Raw genomic sequence first — 18,905 nt, 5'->3', positions numbered from 1 at the left:
CGGAAGGTGGACACCTGGCAAGGCCAGAGCCCAGGCGAGGACAGGGCTGAGGGGAGTCGTGAGAAGTTTGGTTTCAATTCTCCCCAGAAAGAGAACCGCACGCTGGTTAAATGAACTCCAAGGCCCTGACGGACCCCACTGCTCATTCTCACTTTTGCTGATAGTGCTTTTGGGGTCAAGACCCTGGAAATCATGGCCAAGATCAATGTCACTCTTCACCTACGTCTTCTCCTGGAAGTTTTATAGTTTCAGGAAAAACATTTGAGTCTTTAAATGATTTTGAGTTGATCTCTGTCTGTGGTATAGACAAAGTTGCCTTTCGAGGGGACGACGGGGCCAGCGTCTCTTTGCAGGGTTCTTTCTGCCCAGGTGAATCCAAGCCCCCTAAAAGTCACAATCTCAGATAATTAATAAGTAACAAAACACAGACACTCAGAAATATATTTACATAATGCGAAGAACATGGGTTCCGGAACTAGACAAAGAGAAAACGGCTTCGGTGGTTTATTTAAGGGGGTACATCACAGGCAGGGGTAAGGTTTCAAAGGCGGAGTCTTGCTTCCTGATGTCTCGCAGTCAGCAGGTGGATTGACATCTTGGCAGGTCACACCCATCTCAGGTGCTGAGTGGGCCATGGCAGAGCGGGAAAGAGATTCACACTGTCCCTGGGCAATTGACCAGAGGAAATGTCCACTGGTTATTCCCAGACACTAGATGTCTCTACCCAGAAGGCTTCCATGCACAGTGACCCACGTGCCACCCACGAACAGCTCGGCTCCTAACAGGCTCCAACTTCATTCCTTTGTTTTGGTACCAGAGATTGAATCCAGGGGAGCTTAACCACTGAGCCACTTCCCAAACTCTGTTTTTTTGTTGTTTGTTTGTTTTGAAACAGGGTCTTGCTAAGTTGCTCAGGTTGCTGAGACTAGCTTTGAACTCCCGATCTTCCTGCCTCAGCCTCCGGCCTAACTCTTTTGAATGTAAAATGCTCCTACAGGGGCTGGGGTTGTGGCTTAGTGGTAGAGCACTTGCCTGGCACGTGTGAAGCACTGGGTTTGATTCTCAGTACCACATTAAAAAATAAAAAATAAAGATATCATGTCCATGTACATCTAAAATATTTTTTAAAAAGAAAAATAAAATGTTCCTACAGAGCAAGGAAACAGATTGAAAAGGGTAATCTAATGAATGGAAAAAATATTTGCAAACTATATATTTGATAAAGGATTAACACCCCAGTATATCAGGAACTCCTGCAACTCAATAGAAAAGAGGCAAATAACATTATTTAAAAATAGGCAAAGGATTTGAATAGATATTTCTCCAGAGAAGATATACAAATAGCCAATAGGTATATGAAAAGATGCTTAGCAACACTAATCATCAGGGAAATGCAAATCAAAGTCACAACAAGATGCATAAACTCACACCTGCTAAGAGGGTTATTATTAAAAAATAATAGTAATAATAATAAATAAGGCTGAGGCAGGAGGAGCAAGTTCATAGCAGCCTCAGCAATTTATCAAGGTCCTAAGCAACTTAGCAAGACCCTGTCTCAAAATAAAGAATAAAAAAAGGCTGGGATTGTGGCTCAGTAGTAGAGCGCTTGCCTCGAATGCATGAGGCCCTGGGTTCGATTCTCAGCACCACATAAAAACACAAACAAAAATAAAGATATTGTGTCCATCTACAATTTAAAAAAAGGAATAAAAAGAGCTGGGGATGTGGCTCAATGGCAAAGCACCCCTGGGTTACTACCAAAGAAAAATAAAGCAAAAGGTAAATGAGAGCAAGGATGTGGCAATATCTGAACTGTATGCTGGTGATAGGAATGATGCAGCCATTATTGAAAAGAGTGTGGATTGCCAGGTGACGTGGCGCACACCTGTAATCCCAGTGACTTGGGAGGCTGAGACAGGAGCATCACAAGTTCAAGGCCAGCCTCAGCAACTTAGCAAGGCTCAGCAACTTAGTGAGACCCTGTCTCAAAATAAAAAATAAAAAGGGCTAAGATGTAACTCAGTGGTAAAGCACCCTGGGTTCAGTAGCAAAAGAAAACATTATGGAGGTTCCTCAAAAAAGTTATAATAGAACTACCAACACCACTTATTTATCCAAAAGAATTGAAATCAGGATCCTATGTTCATTGCAGCACTATTCACAATAGCCAAGACACGAAAGCAATCTAAGAATCCACTGGTGGATAAATAGATGAAGAAAATGTGGTGTTACACACAACACAACCTTACTCAGCCTTTTTTCAAAGGAAGAAGGAGAAGGAGGGGAGAGGGAGGGAAGGGGAAGAGGAAGAAGAGAAGGGAGCGAAAGAAGAAGGAAAAGAATGAGGGAGGGAGAAGGAGAAGAGGAGGAAGAGGAGGGAGAGGAAGAGGAGGGAGAGGAGAGAAGAAGGAGAATCCTGTTTGTGCTAGACTGGGATGGGCACCTGGAGGATAGGATGTAGGTGAGCGGAGCCAGCCAGCGTCGGAGTCAGCATCTAAAACAGTGAAGCTGAGAAGCAGAGCAAGTGGTTGGCGGAGGGGGGTGGGGAGCTGCTACTCAACAGGCCTGAAATTTCAGTTATGCAAGAGGAACCGGGACTGCGGGGCTCCATCAGGCCTGCCGGGGACCGCACAATCTTGCACACTTAAGTTTCTGGAAAGGGTGGGACTCATGTCAAATTCTCTTGCCACCATAATATGCATTTAAAGTAGTAATAATAAATGAGACCCAAGGCTCTGATGGCGAAGATCTGTACAGATGGGCATAATAGCTGAGAACAAGACAATTAGTCACGCTGCAGGCAAACTGGGATAAACAGGGTTCCGATGGAGCGATGGAGCACAGATGAAGCCGGAAGAACAAAGCCTCCTGGCAGGACCACCCTGCAGCTGCAGAAATGACCAGCACTCCCTGCTGAGACCAGCCCCGTCCAAGCTGCCCACAGCTCCCCAGCAGATACCTGCTTTGTGACAGCACCAAGTCACCCAGCACAGGGGACCACATTCCTGGGATCACTCACAGTCTGTGGGCTTCAACAGCATTGGCATGGTGCCAGTCAGCACCATGCCGACCGGATGCCTGCGCCTCACAGGAACTGAACCCTGGAGGGGGGTTCATTTTGCCATAACCCTGGGGGGCCTGTCACACTCCCACCTTACCAGGGCTGGACTGAAACTTAAAGAGCGAAGCCCTAAAGGAGGGTGTTCGCACACCGCCCCAGCCACCAGCACTGCCCTGGGCCAGCGCGCACTAGGAACGCTCTAGAGCCCGGGGGGAAGGAGCCTCTCACCCGGGGCTCCCTCTAAGTGCTGGCTCTTCATCACCACGTCTTACCACCTTTCTGCACAGAGTCACTAAGTGAATTTCAGCCCTCATGCACAATGCAAGAGGTGTCCCACTCCAGTTGCCCTTCGGCCTGGGAGAACTTACAGGAGCTCTAAGTGCAAACCCATTCTCATTCCCAATGGGCAGAATGGCTCTAACAAGAGCAGGGCTCATAATTCAAGCCCGTGACTGGGGTGGAGAATTCTGGAGCAAACATCTTCCCTGGACTGTGTGTGGAGACCCCCAGGGGCCCCCTCCTGATTGACAGATTCCTCTCCAGTTTATAGAATCAATATATCTTAGGAGGCTGCTATTGGCCTTCGCAGTGATGAAGACAAGATTCACACTGGCATACTAACGAGCCGGGAATCATGAACGTTCCATCAGCACACAAAATATTTTTCCACCCAATTTGGCAAATCCTTGTTCCCACCATCATTTGCCTCCAGTATCACTTCCTCCTTGAAATCATTGTCAGACATTTTCCTTTAACAGACCTCCCCGCCTCCTCTGATTAGGGAAGACAGTTCCCCTCAGGGAGTAAGGAACAGGAGCAGGAATGTGGCCTCAGACCCCCGAACAAGGAGTCCAATCCGCACACCCACCAGCCTGGAGATCTCGGGCAAATCACTCTGGCTGAGCCTCTTTTCTTCACTGATCAACTGGGGCACAGCAGTGTGTCCTCGTGGGGTTACGTGAAGACGATGAGACGGCAGCATGCATCGCCAGTGCCCGTCAGCATGAAGACCTAAGAGGACCTGGCCCTGCCAAGCAGCTGGGAGCCAGGGCTGCGTCCTGCCCCACCGCCCCCACACCAACTTGAGAGCGTGGACCCCTCCTGCCAGAACCTCACACCTCTGAAAACCAAGCATGGGGACCCCGAGTTCTTCCTCCCTCTCCACTTCCCAGTCCTCACCCTTAGAGGTGCGATGTTCTCCGTGGCCCTCGGGCATACGCTCCTCTTCCTTCAGAAGCCGGGCTCGGGCACTCCTCTGGGAGATGGCAGAGGGGGAGCACCGACCCAGACCTGCTGGGAAACCAGAGCCCAGGACCTGAGCGCTCAGGAGGTCAAGGCCACACAGAGCCCCTCCACCATCTGACCTGGCCGTTCCTCGGGGGTGAGGTCATTACAGTAACCCCATGTTCCTTGCCAAGGTTTTCCAGAAAAACAGAATCAATGGGATGCGTATGGATAGAGGGGGCTGGGGTGTAGCTCAGTGGCAAAGTGCCTGCCTAGCGAGCCACAGCCTTGGGTTCCAGCCCCAGCACCAGAGAACGCAGAGAAAGAGGGAGACAGAGGGGGCAGCCGCACACTGTTCGAGGCTGAGGAGGCCCAGGTCCGTGCTCAGCAAGCTGCAGGCCTGGGAGCTGATGCTCAGTTCTGGAGTCAAGAACAGCCCCACTGTGGACGAGCACGGCAATGGCCCTGGCACCCGCCTTCTCCTCCTGTCCTTCAGGAGCAGGTCAGATGAGGATGTCCATTCTCCAGGGAGGAAAAGAGGAGGGGCTTCTGGGTGAAGAGGAGCTAGGAGGAAGCTTGGCCTGACACAGATTCCACGCTCCACCTGGCCAGGTCTCCCCCACCTGCCCCAACCAACCACCACGCCACACCCTCTGTCTCCAAGTAACCAAATCTGCTCCTTCACCACAGTCAGGCCAACACCGCAGGGGGCAGCCTTTTGTCTTGCTGGGTCAGAGAGGGACTAAGGCCACAGGCATCAGTCTACAGGAGTAAGAGCCGGACCCTCAGCCCCAGGCTGTTCCCATCCATCCTCCATGGCCCACAGGGAATGCTGAGCTGTAAGCAGGTGTGCCCACCTCAACCAAATCCATCAGGGGCACCCACTCTACCATCTGCCCACTGCCCCACGGGAGACCTCTTGCCCCTCAAAGCCTCTAGTTCCTTCCCATCTTCATCCACCTCCTCCGTCACCTGGGCTCCAGCCACAGGCACTACTTGCAAATTATGCCACCCTTATCTTCACTCCTTTGTCCATGCTGTTCCCTCTACCTGCTATGCTGTTCCCCTCCTCTGTTCCCCGCCTGACCCAGCTACCTGGCAAGCTGCCCCAGGTATCGGGCTTAAGCATCCCGTCCCTGGAGGACTCCATCGAGAAGGCACAGGCGGCAGGGATGCAGCCAACTGGCCAGTCACAGCACAACAGCCCCACCTGACAGGGAGCAAAGGAGCCCTGTCATTGACACCCTGCGGTCCTGCCACTCTCTGGTCTACACCGTAGCCCTCTATAGACACAGAAGGCAGGGTAGCTGGGAGGGATCTGAGGACAGTGATGCTCATATGGCAATATGACCTCATTCATGTCCTTTCAGCCCAGTGGTTGACACTGAGCCTGGAGCCTTAGCAGGATTAGCTCGCCCACTCCTCTCAGCAGCTGGAACTCAAGCACTCCACCAGAAGGACAGCACAAATTCAGGTGGGACTGGGCAAGAGAGCATGTTTGATGTAGCAGTAGAAGCCAGCCAGTCAGGGACATGCGCACCTGGCCCCCAGCCCCTGGTTCCAGAGCCAGATGGAGCCAGATGGTGGTGTCTCTGCCACAATGCTGGCCTTTCCCTCAGGACACCCACAACCTTCTCTCTCCTGGTCTCTGCTGGCTCAGAAACACCTGCCAGTCGAGTTGTTTGACAGCCCTTGTCCTGGTCCCTGCAGCCTCACCTGAGGGTCAGGCCAGGGGTCAGCTCCTGCCCCAACAGCAAAGGGCAGCACTGTAGGTGGACTCTGAGACAGAATCTCCTAGTTGTCACTAGTTGGCAGTGTCTCCAGCCCCTCCCCAGCAACCCCATTCCCAAGCTCCTTATTAGAGCATCCCATCAGACACCTACTGTGCAGAATCAGAGGCTGATTCCCAACTCCTTGAGTCAGACCCCCAGGGAGACCCCACACACAGCAGCCAGGGACAAGCAGGGCTCCCAGGCTACTCAGCCAGGAGTTAGGCTAATCCCAGCTGAGGTGTGGGAGCCAGCTGGGCCCCCTGCACAGGTCAGCAGGGCAGGGCAAGTCCTGGGCTCAGATGCAGGCTTGGAAGGGCAAAAGCAAAGCAGCCTAGGCCGCTCCCCAGACTCACGTCCTCATTAGCAATCCCACCACAGAGAGCGCACCCACAGCCCTCATCAGGTGGCCTGGGAGCACTGGCTCGGCTGCTTGCATATTGCCCAGTCCCAGGCCCCCACACCTCAGCAGCAGGAGGCTCTGCGTCCCTTCTGATTGGCAGCTGCCTGGGCCTACCTGTTCACCCTGCTGGAATCCATTGTTGAGGAGGGCTCTCTGTGAGCACCTGACCCCCCAGCCCACTGCTGCCTCCTCCATGGACACCTTCTTTGGACGTCGCACTTGTTTTCTGTCTTGGATCAGAAACAGCCACAGTTGACCATGGAGGGCTGGAGGAACCACAGTGATTCTGCAGGCCTGGTGGAGGATTCCTAGCTACAGGCTGCCCCCTGCTGCTCCAGGTGGGGGTTGCAACCACCACCACCCGCAGATATCCCAGCAGGGCTCAGATCTTCAGAAATATAATCCACCCAAAACTTTTCTCCCAGCTTGAAGTCAGCTGCCCATCAGTAGGAAGTTGCAGAATAAGGAAAATAAGGATCATGCCCCAGAATATTTTCTCGAATGTTTAACATTTCCACAAGCACCAGGAATCTAGTCTTCCAAAGATAAACCATTGAGTTTATATTTTTTATATAAACAGCTAAAGTAAAGCTGTTTATGTGGGATGCTTTTCCCCTGGAAAAAAATAAATGTTAAGAGCCAGACGGGGTGGCACATGACTGTAATTCCAGCTACTCAGGAGACTTAGGCAGGAGGATCACAAATTCAAGGCCAGCCTCAGCAATTTAGCAAGATCGTGTCTAAAAAAAAATTAGAAGTCTGGGGATGTAGCTCCATGGTACAGTGCTTGTCTAGCATGTAGAGGCCCTGGTCCCCAGCCCTGGCAGGGTGCTCCTTGCTGTGCGGTGGGGCCAGGTCTTTCTGTCCCTGCGTCCACATGTGACCAGCTCCAGCTCATGTGACGGCCACCACACTTCAGTGAGGAATGCCAGTGAGCGTGCCATTTGACTGCTATTTTTAATGTAATTATCTATCTGGGAGTTTTAAAATCACATCCCAGAGGCTCGATTGGATTGCAAATGCAATGTGTCTAATTGCTGGAATTTATCAAGGAAGCACCTGGGGACTCGGGAGTAGTCTGGTGTTCGTCAGCTGTGCCTGCCCCAGGCCGGAACAAAGCGCTGGCTCCGGGAATCCAGCGGGAGTGGCTTCCTCTGCCAGGCCCTCCACCCATGCCTGTGTCCTTGGACAAGTCACTTGATCCCTTGAAGTTTTTGTTTATTTTCTCAACCATAAAATGCAGCTGATGCTGTTCCTAGGAGATGACCGGGATTGAAGGGAACATCATGTGTTCCTGGCACACAGTGGGGACTGAGTGCAAGATGGTTTATGCATCATACATCCTGGAAGGAGCCTGAATCCCTATAGTCTGTTCTGGATTGAACTGTGTCCCCCAAATTCATATAGTGAGGCCCCCAGCATCCCAGAATGTGACCTTGTTGGAAAACAGGACCATTGCAGCGTTATTAGGATGAGGTCACACTGGAGTAGGGTAGCTGTGATCCTTATAATCCTATAAGAAGGGAGAATTTGGACAGACCCACATACTCAGGACACCATGTTGACATGAGGACAGAGGTCAGAGTGTCACCTCCACAAGCCAAAGAATGCCACAGATGGCAAGGAAACCACCTAGAGCAAGGGAGAGGCCTGGCACAGATTCTCCCTCAGCCTTGGGAGGAAGGGACTCCATGACACCTCAACTTCAGACCTCTGTCCTCCCGGCTGTGCCAGGAGGGACTACTGTTGTTCAAACCACCCAGTGTGTGGCCTTTTGTAACAGCAGCAAACTAACACACGACCCAAGAGACTTCATTAGCTATGTCTGCTTCTGAATAATCCTAACCAGTGGGCCCAGCAGGCCGGTCGGAGCCTAGACCGAAGCCCAGTTCTCTGGACTCCCAATACAGTGCTCTCTCCCCTGCCCCTGAAGGCCATCCTTAGAAGCTCCCATGATTCTCTTAAATGCGTTTAAGAGTTTTTAAAAAGTCATTATAGCCAAAAGGAGGAGAGGGGTGGATCCATGAAGAAGGCCAATAAGCAGAAGAGAGGAAGGGAGAGGGTGGGGAGGCCCAGGGAAAGGGAATCTGCCGAACCAAGCTCTACCTGCACGTGAGGAGCCACCACAATCCTCTCTGGATAGTGCATCCATTAAAATCACAATGAAAGAAGGGAAACTAGCAACGTGGAGTGCAGGTCAGGAGAGGGCAGTGGGGAGAGAAAGGGGGGTGCTGGAAATAAGACGGAACAATTTTGTCATGTGCATGTACTAATAGGGCATTATGAATCCCACTATCATGTATAGTTATAATGCACTAATAAAAAAAAAAAGATATATTGTCAATGCATCATCTTAGGAATGAGGAAAGTTGGGTGATAAAGTGAGCAAATAAAAACTTGATAAAAATCTGACAAACCAGGTGCAGTGGCCCACGCCTGTAATCCCAGCAACTCAGGAGGCTGAGGCAGGAAGACTGAAAGTTCAAAGCCAGCCTCAGCAACTTAGTGAGGCCCTAAGCAACTTAGTGATATCTTGTTCCAAACTAAAAAACAAAAAGGGCTGGGACATGGTTTAATGGTAAAGTGCCCCTGGGTTTCATCCCTGGTACCAAGAAAAAAATTTTTTTTTTTTTTTTTTTTGTTAAGCTGGGACGGGGGACTTAGGGTAGCTCAGTGGTAGAGTGTTTGCCTGGTATGCATGAGGCCCTGGGTTCCATCTCCAGTACTGAAAGAAAGAAAATAAAATTGTTAACCTGATTAGAGTACTATATTAGAAACGAAGGCATTTATATGCAGAACATCTTTTTAAATTATTAAGTAGGGTATGCTATGGAAAAATATTCAAATACCACAAAACTATAAAGCAGAAAGTGAAAGCTCCCTATAACTCTGCTCTCTAAAGATATCTTCTGGAAACGAGGAGGTTCATCCTATCGGTCTTTTTCCTGTGAATCCAACACAGAAATACAATAACGAAAACAAAATCATAACACGTGCACTGGTTTTTTATTTGTTTTGTTGTTATCCTTTCATCCAATATTTGTTTTGTTTAATATCATATCGAGAACATCTTTGTAAGTAATGGTATTGCAATTTAACCAGTCTTCCATCAAGCTTAAGAGTAGCTAAATACAGGCAGGTCTTCCCCCAGCTACGGAGGAGAGATGGAGAGTTGCAGCCCACAACTCTGCCTTCTGATGGTGTTGCTCAGAAGGTCAGAAGTGCCAGCCACTCAGCCGTTCCTCACACAAAATGAGGAAGCCAGGGTTCTTCCTGCTTCCTGTCCAACTCTTCCCTGTCTCCTCCACCCAGACCAGGGCATGGTAACCTCACATGGGTTTTGGCCTTTTCCTAATGATTGTATGCCCTGAAGCTCTCTCAGGATGCAGGATACGTCCAAAATAGCCCTAGACCCCCCCCCACACACACACACACACATACACATACACACACCAGCCTCAGGCCTTGCCTCCTCCCCACTTCTCTCAAAATATCCAGCTCTCTTACATCTGAGCTTTTACACGCTCCTGGATTTTTTTACCAGATAAATCTTTTTCACCTGTGAAGGCCAGCTCTTTGGCCTCTGCACCCCTGGGCACCTGTGCAGGCCTCTACTTGGCACAGTTTTGCCCTTAGCTACTGTGTGTCTCCTGCCCAGCTGGACAGAAGGGAGCAGCAGGCCCAGCTGCATCAGCCACAGGAAGTCTCAGGGGAGGAACTAGGAATCTGCCAAAGAGAAGAGGGAATGGCACAAAGCCCAGAGAAGCCCAGGCACCGGAGGCCTGGGCAGAAGTGATGGGGGTGCCTGAGGAGGTCGACTGAGGCAGACCAGGAGAGGCCCTGGGTGCCACCAAGAGAGGGCACCTGAACCAGGTCAGGGCAGAAACAGTCCAGAACAACAATTCCCCGCCTTGAGTTCTCATGGTTTCCTTCCTAAAATCTAATCTCAAGGTCCAGCTTTTCAGGTGGGAACTGTTGACCTTGGAGAGTCTTACTAGTCTTGTTGGTAAGGACCTCAGATGGCTTATCTGTAGAATGGGGTTGGAGGCGCCTGCCTTGGATGGTTGGGAGGCTCAGCAAGATAAAGGGTGATGCTCTCAACTCTCCGGGTTCACAGAAGGAGCAGCTACTAATAAGGTATCATCATCACGCAGTCCCCGCGGCTGGCCCACATTCAGAACCCCTTCCGTATTCCCAAACAGGAAGCAAAAGCCCAGCAGCAGTATCTGACCCACCCCTCCCGCGAGCCTGCGGCGACCACCAGAGGGCAGAACCCGGCTATTAGCACTTTTCACCTTAAGGGCCTCGGGCGATCCCCTGCTCCCCGGGCTGCTGGGATCCCCGGAGGCTGGACTCTGCCGCTTCCTCCCCACGGTGGCGACACCTCCTGCCTGGGGGCGGGGGTGGCGGCTGCTAAACTGGGCATCACACAGGCTCAGGAACTCTGCCCCCCACCAGGGCTCAGGTGTCCCACACAATGCGGTCACACACGCCCGGGTCCGCCCCTTCCTGGGCACCCTGGGAGCTGCCGTTCCCGGGGCGACAGTCAACACAGGCAGGAGCTCCATCCGCCCCGGGGCTAAGACGTTTCCCAGCCTGGAGGCTTGGGTTCTCACCGGCCACTCTGAGCTCGGGGCGCAAGGGGACAGAGGAGGACCCCTGTCAAGCCCTCCAGGACTGAAAGGGAGGGAGGACCTCAGGCAGCGCCCCCATGGGGACCCGCCCCACCCCCGGGCTCCAGAGAACCACCTCAGCGGGCTACCGACTGCCCTCCACCAGGCGGCCGGCCTCAGTCTCCCCGGCTGCCCGAGGTGGCCCTGCGGCCGGCAGGGGTCTAGCTGGTGGCGGCCAGGCCCCGCGGGAGGCCCAGGGCGTGCAGCAGGACCAGCTGTGGCGGGAGCTGGTGGAGGCCGAGGGGCGCGGCCGGCGGCGCTGGTGAGTGTCGGGCTCGGCCTCCTCCTCCCCGACGCCTGCAGACGACGTCCGTCCGGGAGGTCCGAGAAAGGGAGCCCGGGTGGGAAAGTGATCGGGGCCGCGGGTGCGAGAGAGGCCGGGCAAAAGAGCAGAGGAGGTTGCGGGAGGAGGGAGGCCCGCCAGCCCTCGGGTCCCGGCAGCCCCTGGAGGCGCGAGGTCCCCAGTCCCCCAGAACTGCCCTGGGGCTGGATCCCGCAGAGGAGGGGGGGGGAAGCCGGGTTGGGGCTGGAGCTGCGCTGCGCTGCGCCCGGGCACAGGCCGCCTTCCGCGCCCACTCCGTGGAGACCCCGCGAGCGCTCGGCGCAGCCCCCCCCCCCGCCCCGCCTGGGTCGCCACCCCGGGGGCGCATTCCCAGGACAGCCAAAGACACGCCGGGAGATCGGTACAGTTTCCACGTTGTCCTCGCAGGGGATGGCTGCGGGGGAGTGAGCTCACGGAGACCTCTCCCGAGAGGTGACCAACAGGTGAAGGCGTGAGGAGGGGCCGAGGATGAACTCCATGCATTTAAGAAAAAACAGCAGGGGCTGGGGTTGTGGCTCAGTCATCCCCAACCCTTGCTAAGCTGCTGAGGCTAGCCCTGAAATTGAGATCCTCCTTGTTCAGCCTCCCGTGTCACCGGGATTACAGAAGAATGTGCTGCACACCCGTTCTAGTTTACATTATTAAATGACGAGTTAAAGAGAGCTCTAGAATCTATCCTTGTCGCAAAACTGAAACTTTACACCTGTTCATTAGCACTGCCTGCTTCCCCTTCCCCACCTTCTGACTTTTTAAGTGCCTCTGATATCAGTGTGGCCGTGCAGTATGCAAACATCACCCCGACTTGTGCTTTTCCGCCTCTGGCTTACTTCACTTAGTCTGATGTCCTCCACGTTCATCTGTGATACAGCATATAGTCGAGTTTTCTTCTTTTTAAAAGCTGAATAATATTTATTTGTTTATTTATTTATTTATGGGGAGAGGGAACCAAGGATTGAACTCAGGGACACCTGACCACTGAGCCTCAACCCCAGCCCTATTTTGTATTTTATTTAGAGAGGGGGCCTCACTGAGTTGCTTAGCGCCTCCCTATTGCTGAGGCTGGCTTCTGTTACAGGGGTAGACCACAGTTTTGTTTACCCATGAATTTGCCCATAGATATTTAGGTTCACTCCCCACATGTTGGCAATGGTAAACCATGCTGCAATGAACATGGGAGTGCATATCTCTCTTCAAGATCCAAACTTCAAATTTTTTCAGATAAATATCTGAGGCAGGATTGCTGGACGATATGGTGGTTCCATTTATAATGTTTTGAGAGCCATCCATGCTGTTTTCCATAGCAGCTGCACTATTTTGCATTTCCCCCAACAGTGTACAAGGTTTCCAATTTCTCCACGACCTTGCCAACACTTGTTGGTATCTGTTGTGTTCTGATAACAGCCATCCTCCTGACTGGGTGAGAGGGTCTCATTGTGGCTTGGCTTTGAGCATCTTTTCACATGCCTGATGACATCTGCATGTCTGCTTTGGAAAAGTAGCTATTCAGATCTCGAGCCTAGTTTTCAACTGGATTATTTTGCTTTATGCTATTAAGCTGTAGGAGTTTGCCATGATTTTGGAAGTTAACCCCTTATCAGATAGGTGTTTTGCAAGTATTTTCTCCCCTTCCATACATTGCTCTTTCATGTTGATTGTGTGCTTTGCTGCTCAGAAGTGCTCTCAGCCCCTCGTGTCTACTTTTGCCCTTGTTACCTATAGTTTTGATATCCTATCCATGAAGTCATTGCCAAGACCAGTGGCATGAAACTTTCTCCTATGGCTTCGAGTTGATTTTGGAGACCATCTAAGAAAAGGGTCCAAATCTATTGTACACTACTAAGGAAGCAGGAAGGTTGAAAGGCCTCCTGCAGAATGGCACAGAAGATTTGCACACCAAGCAGGAAGAGGGGCGGGAAGGAGTGAAGGAGGAGAGACATCCCAGCCTAGACACTGGAGTTGAAAAACTAACAGAGAGGAGCAGGTCCATGACCAAGCTCTGATGAGTTCTTAGTGCCTGGGTCACTGAAAATGGAGTTCCCCAAGGGCAGTGGGATGTGTGCTTCCAGACACTGAAGACCTTGGGGAGGACGAGGGCTCCTGGTTCCTGGGAGCTAAGGGAAGGGAGAAAGCAGTGACTGCTAACGGAGATGGGCTTTCTTTTTAGGATGGTGAGAATGCTCTGGACTCAATAGTGGCCATGGTCGTGGACTTTATGAACATACCAAAAACCACTGGGTTGTACATTTTAAAAGGGTGAATCTTGTGATACGTGAGTTCAATATCAGTTTTTAAAAGGAAAAGCCCAATGTTGACACCAGCGACGAGAACAGGCTTCCCCTGAAGAACGCAGAGCATCCATAAGAGAGAACCCAGGACAGTCTTGCAGACCTTCCCTGAGATCCCAGAAGTCACCAGGGGACTGAGAAGCCAGAGGAGAAAGCCAGGAGGCCAGGAGGCACAGAGACCAGGAGGCCAGGGTTTTGGAGGCCAGGAGAGCCCTAAGCAGAGCTTGCCAGTAGAAATATAATAAAAGCCACATACACAATTGTAAATTTCTGGTAGCCATCTTTAAAAATGTAACAGGACCATTTTAATAATAAACTAAACCCTAAATATCCAATTTATTACCATGTCTACATGAGGCCAGTCTATAAAGTTATTGAAGAGACATTTTATATCCCTTTTCGTGCCAAGTCTGAAATCCAGTTTGTACTTACACCAAGAGCACCCTCATGAGGACCTGCCACCTTCCAGGTGTCATCGAGCCAACCCCATCCCACCTCACCAGTGGGGAGACAGACCCCTAGGAGGCAGCTGGACAAGCATGAGGACTTGGCACCTTTCCTCGGCCCTCCCTGGCTCTCCCTAGGGGTCAGCATGGCTCTGAGAGCCCAAATGACGGCAAGAGCCCTTCCTTGAGCAGCTCAGGGGGGGATGGGATGGGGATGTCAAGACAGTGGCAGAGTCAGGGGAGGTGAAAGAGGAACCACGGGGGCAGCAGAAGGGGACACAGAGCGCCCAGGAGAGCCCAGGTATTACAAGGTGTGGGTCAGAGTCTGCGCCTTGCACAGTTAGACAACCTGGAAAAGTCAAGTAGAACTTCTAGAAATAAAAACATATAAAACTGAAAAGTAGGGCTGGGGTTGAGGCTCAGTGGTAGAGCGCTTGCCTTGTACATGTGAGGCACTGGGTTTGATCCTCAGCACCACATTAAAAAAATGGATAAATAAAATAAAGGTATTGTGTCCATCTACAACTAAAAAAAAATTTAAAAAAAAGAAAAAAAAACTGAAAAGTAAAACAAACTGAAGTGAGAATTCACGAACTCAAGATAGACTCATAAAACACTCAGGAAAACAAGAGGGAAACTGAACAAGATGTTGGAGCTCCACAAGCCGAAATGAAATATTTGAAGAGCAAATGTGTGGGAATTTTCCAGAACCAAAGAAACTCCACAAATGATGATGGATGTGTTCCTCAAAAACAGATTTGGGTTCCCAAAGAGAGAGGCCCCAGGGCAGTGGGTGAAGAAAGGGACCAGCCACGTGGTCTTGCAGGGATAGTCCAGAGCAGGAGGACTGGGCTCCACAGGAGGTCTCTGCAGGAGGCACTGTTAAAGGAGTTGTGGGCCACCTGAGGATACTGACTGTGTGGACACTCTTGAGAGGGGCTTTAGGATTTTATTGGAGCATTTGGAATCAATGATCATAGACACCTAGAAAATTGGAAATAAATGTAATTATTAGACCTAGAAAAAAGACCAAGTTGCATAAGAAAGGAACAGAGACCATATTCTGCTCCTTAGTTCATCAGTGAATAGTATTTTTGATTTATTTTTCCATTGCTGGGGATTAAGCCCAGAGCTGTGAGCATGCTAGGCAGGGGTTCCACTGAACCACACCCCGGCCCAAGGAACAGCATTCCTATGACCATCCCACGTAAATAATAAACATCAAGCTAACCAAGACCTACAACTAGTTTGGAAGGATGGCGGGAGAGGAGGCAGGTCATCGTCTCCTATAACAGGAAGTCAAAAGAAAGCATAATTTTTTAAAATCAAGCAAAGGTTAGCATAGGGTTTCAAAATATGAAGGCAGAAGGCTGAAGAAATAGCTAAAAGGCTAGGGACAATTTGACTCTAGGACATGGGCTCAGGAGCTGTGAGGCTAGGTGCAGAGAAAGCTGTATTTATTATGTCTTGTCACGTTATTTGACTATAGAAAAGTAGATTCCAATAAAAATCCAACTACAAGGGCCTGTCATGCCCTTCTCCTACCCCCACCTTCTCTGCACACACCCTGCAAGGTTCCCAAGGCTTGGGGTGTGGAAATTGGCTTTCCTTCACAAAATACTTGAGGTCTCCTAATGTGGCCTTCTGAAAGTGCAGAGATGTGGTAAAATTGCAGCCATCGGTTTCCTTAGCAACAGAGTTACCACTCTGGAAGTCATCAGTCATGAAAATGTTTGTTCACTTTATAGAATGCACCATAAATACCTGGTTGACACTTGGCATTTGTTCCAGTTAAAAATTATTTTAGAACGGGGCTTGGTGGTGCATGACTACAATCCCAGCAGCTTGGGAGGCTAAGGCAGGAGAATGGCAAGTTCAAAGCCAACCTCAGCAACTTAATGAGGCCCCGTCTCAAAATAAATATAAAAAGGGCTGGGGATGTTGCTCAGTGGTTAAGCACCCTGGGTCCAGTTTCTATCAGGGCCCAGCCTAATACATATATGTGCCCTGGGGCACATGCCTGTAATCCCAGACTGGTGAAGCTGAGGCAGCAGGATCGCAAGTTTGAGGCCAGCCTCAGAAACTTAGTGAGACCCTCAACAACTAAAGGAGACACTGTCTTAAAATTAAAAAAATAAAATAAAATAGAAAAGGCTAGAGATATAGCTCAGTGGTTAGTAAAGCACCTCGGGTTCAATCCCCAGTGCCAAAAAAGAAAAAAAAAAAAAGGAAAATTATTTGAATTTTTGGTGATGTAATACATAGTGACATGGAATGGTTTACTTGACATAGTGAAAGTCAGTCTTAAAAATGTCTCAGAAGGGGCTGGGGATGTGGCTCAAGCGGTGGCGCGCTCGCCTGGCATGCGTCCGGCCCGGGTTCGATCCTCAGCACCACATACCAACAAAGATGTTGTGTCCGCCGAGAACTAAAAAATAAATATTAAAAATTTGTTCTCTCTCTCTCTCTCTCTCTCTCTCACTCTCTCTCTCCTCTCTCACTCTCTCTTTAAAAAAAAAAAAAATGTCTCAGAAAAAAAAATGTCTCAGAAAGAATTCACGCTGCCCACGTGTTCTTCCTTTCCAGGGTTGAGAACTGGAGTTTCCTGAAAGACTATGACCCGATGGTAAGGCAAAACACGTTCCTGTGAAACACACTGTTAGTGTGAAAATTTATTAACTTTTCCCCTACATTCATCTAACATTTATCAAGGATCTACTCTGTGCTTGATACTGGAATGAGGAATAAAATAGTTGTAAGAAACACAGGGAAAAGAAAATATTTATACAGAACATTCAGAATTGTCCCCCTAGTACTTGCTGGTTTTATTAATGTGAGTCAATGGAAATGGCAGGCATTTGCTGATGAGACCCTTCTGCTGGTCCAAGATGTATAACATGCGTGTGCCCAGCCAAGGAGGAGAGGGAGCCTGGGTAAAAACACTGAGTCCTGGCTTTCCTTGGCCTGCAGCTCCTTCCTGTCTTCAAAGCCAGATCAAGGTAGTCCCACCTCCAGTCCGCCCTCCACTTTGCCACCAGAAACTGTATCTCCCCCAATTAAAAGCTTTCAATAAATCGGGCACTGTGGCACCAACCTGAAATCCCAAGGATTTGGAAGACTGAGGCAGGAGGATTGCAAATTGGAGGCCAGCTGGGGAGACTTAGAGAGACTCTGCCTGAAATTTTTAAAAAGAAGGCTGGAGGTGTCGCTCAGAGGTAGAGTGCTTGCCCAGCATGCAGGAAGCCCTGGGTTCAATCCCCAAAGGAAGGCCACATGGGCAGGGGCTGTCCCGGGTGAAAGCCGGGATCTCGTTATCTGACTGGTCATGTTGCTTCTGTCAGATGAAGGGTGGCACAAGATGACCCTAAGGAGGTGCAGGGACAGCTTCTCAGATTATTCTTAATTCACACACACTCGTTGGTGCACTCAGCAGCAGAATTCACCAAGGCCTGTGCTCGGATGCTCAGAGGGCCGACGCATCAGAGCCACAATCTGGAATCACCCCAATAGATTAAGGAGTTGGGGACAGTCACAGAACTCATGTGGTGGAACAGCAGGAGTGAGAGAGCTGCAGCCACTCGCTAAACCAGAAGGACCCTCGCAGACATGGTGGTGAAGAAGGAGGCAGACACAAGAGGCAGGAACAGGCTGGAGTTAGAGGTCAGATCAGGTTGCCTTGCGGGTGGAGACAGTGGCTGGGGGTTGAAAGGAGGGGTGTGGGGAGCTGATTTTTTTTTAATCTAGACTGGGTTAGCGAACATGTTTGTGAAAAACTTTTGAGCTATGATCTGTGCATTTTTCTGTATGAATGTTACACTTTAAGTAAAAAAACACGCATATAAACACACACACACCTCTGTCTTCCCTCCATGTGGGAAGAAGAGGCCTAAGGCAAGGTCCCTCCCTCCATTGCCAGTCACAGAAGAAAAGTCAGGAGGCCTGGGATGCCTGAGGGTGCCCAGGATGCTGAGGGGCAGACCTGCCACAGCTGCAGTCACCCCACTCTTGGTGGGAGTCTTGTGTCCAAACTGGGACAGAAACACCTCACACCCACCTGCGGAGGCTGGAGTTGCCTCTACCAAGTGGTAAAGATGGGGCTCAAACCAGCAGCTTAGTTTAGTTCTCGTACCACATACTTACCTAGCAAGCCACCTGACCCCTGTCCTCTCCCTTCCTGAGGGTGCCCTGAGCAGCCAGGTCTCTCCTCTTCCCACAAGAGCCTGTGACCCACCCTGTCCCCCCTCCTCAGGGCAATAAGAAGGAGCCTGAGAAGCTGCCGGACTACGTGCCCCTCTTCTCGGACACACTCCCCAATTCCACAAACCAGGTTGTGGGCAGCAGGGTGGACACGCCCCTGGGGAGGACCCTTATCCGCATGGACTTCTCTTTCACCGAAGGAGTTAGGAAGAAGAAGCTGGAGGACGAGCTGCAGCCGGCGTAGGAGCAACTCCGGCCTCCGCAGGTGGGTGTGAGGTGGGGCCCTCGGCAGCCTCCGGAGGGTTCTCTTGGCTCACAGGAGATTAGGAGGATGAGAAACCTGCCAGAACCTCAGAACCCCGGCCACTCCAGCTGCTCCAGCTCAGGAACCAGGACGCCCCGACAGCCTGGGTTCCAGTCCTGCTGCCCACTCTGGCCTGTAGCCTCGCTGAACCTCGGTGCCTCCTGGCCCAGCTGTGAGACATGTGTTCCCTCCAGCTGCTGAGTGCCTCAAGACGACATGCA

General features: G+C 50.8%; 1 protein-coding gene across 1 annotated transcript; it reads left to right on the top strand.

The window, feature by feature from the left end:
- The first annotated feature begins 10,900 nt into the window (after positions 1–10,900).
- Positions 10,901–18,666, top strand: CIMIP5 (ciliary microtubule inner protein 5). Its single transcript, XM_081264985.1, has 3 exons — positions 10,901–11,392; positions 16,770–16,809; positions 18,433–18,666. Exons 1-3 carry the CDS (start codon positions 11,169–11,171, stop codon positions 18,622–18,624), a joined length of 456 nt encoding a protein of 151 aa, XP_081121111.1. The 5' UTR covers positions 10,901–11,168; the 3' UTR covers positions 18,625–18,666.
- The last annotated feature ends 239 nt before the right edge of the window (positions 18,667–18,905 follow it).

Source organism: Spermophilus citellus (assembly GCF_964194105.1).
Source record: "Spermophilus citellus genome assembly, chromosome: 13".
In the NCBI taxonomy this organism is placed as follows: domain Eukaryota; kingdom Metazoa; phylum Chordata; class Mammalia; order Rodentia; family Sciuridae; genus Spermophilus; species Spermophilus citellus.
This window is presented reverse-complemented; position numbering and strand designations above follow the sequence as displayed.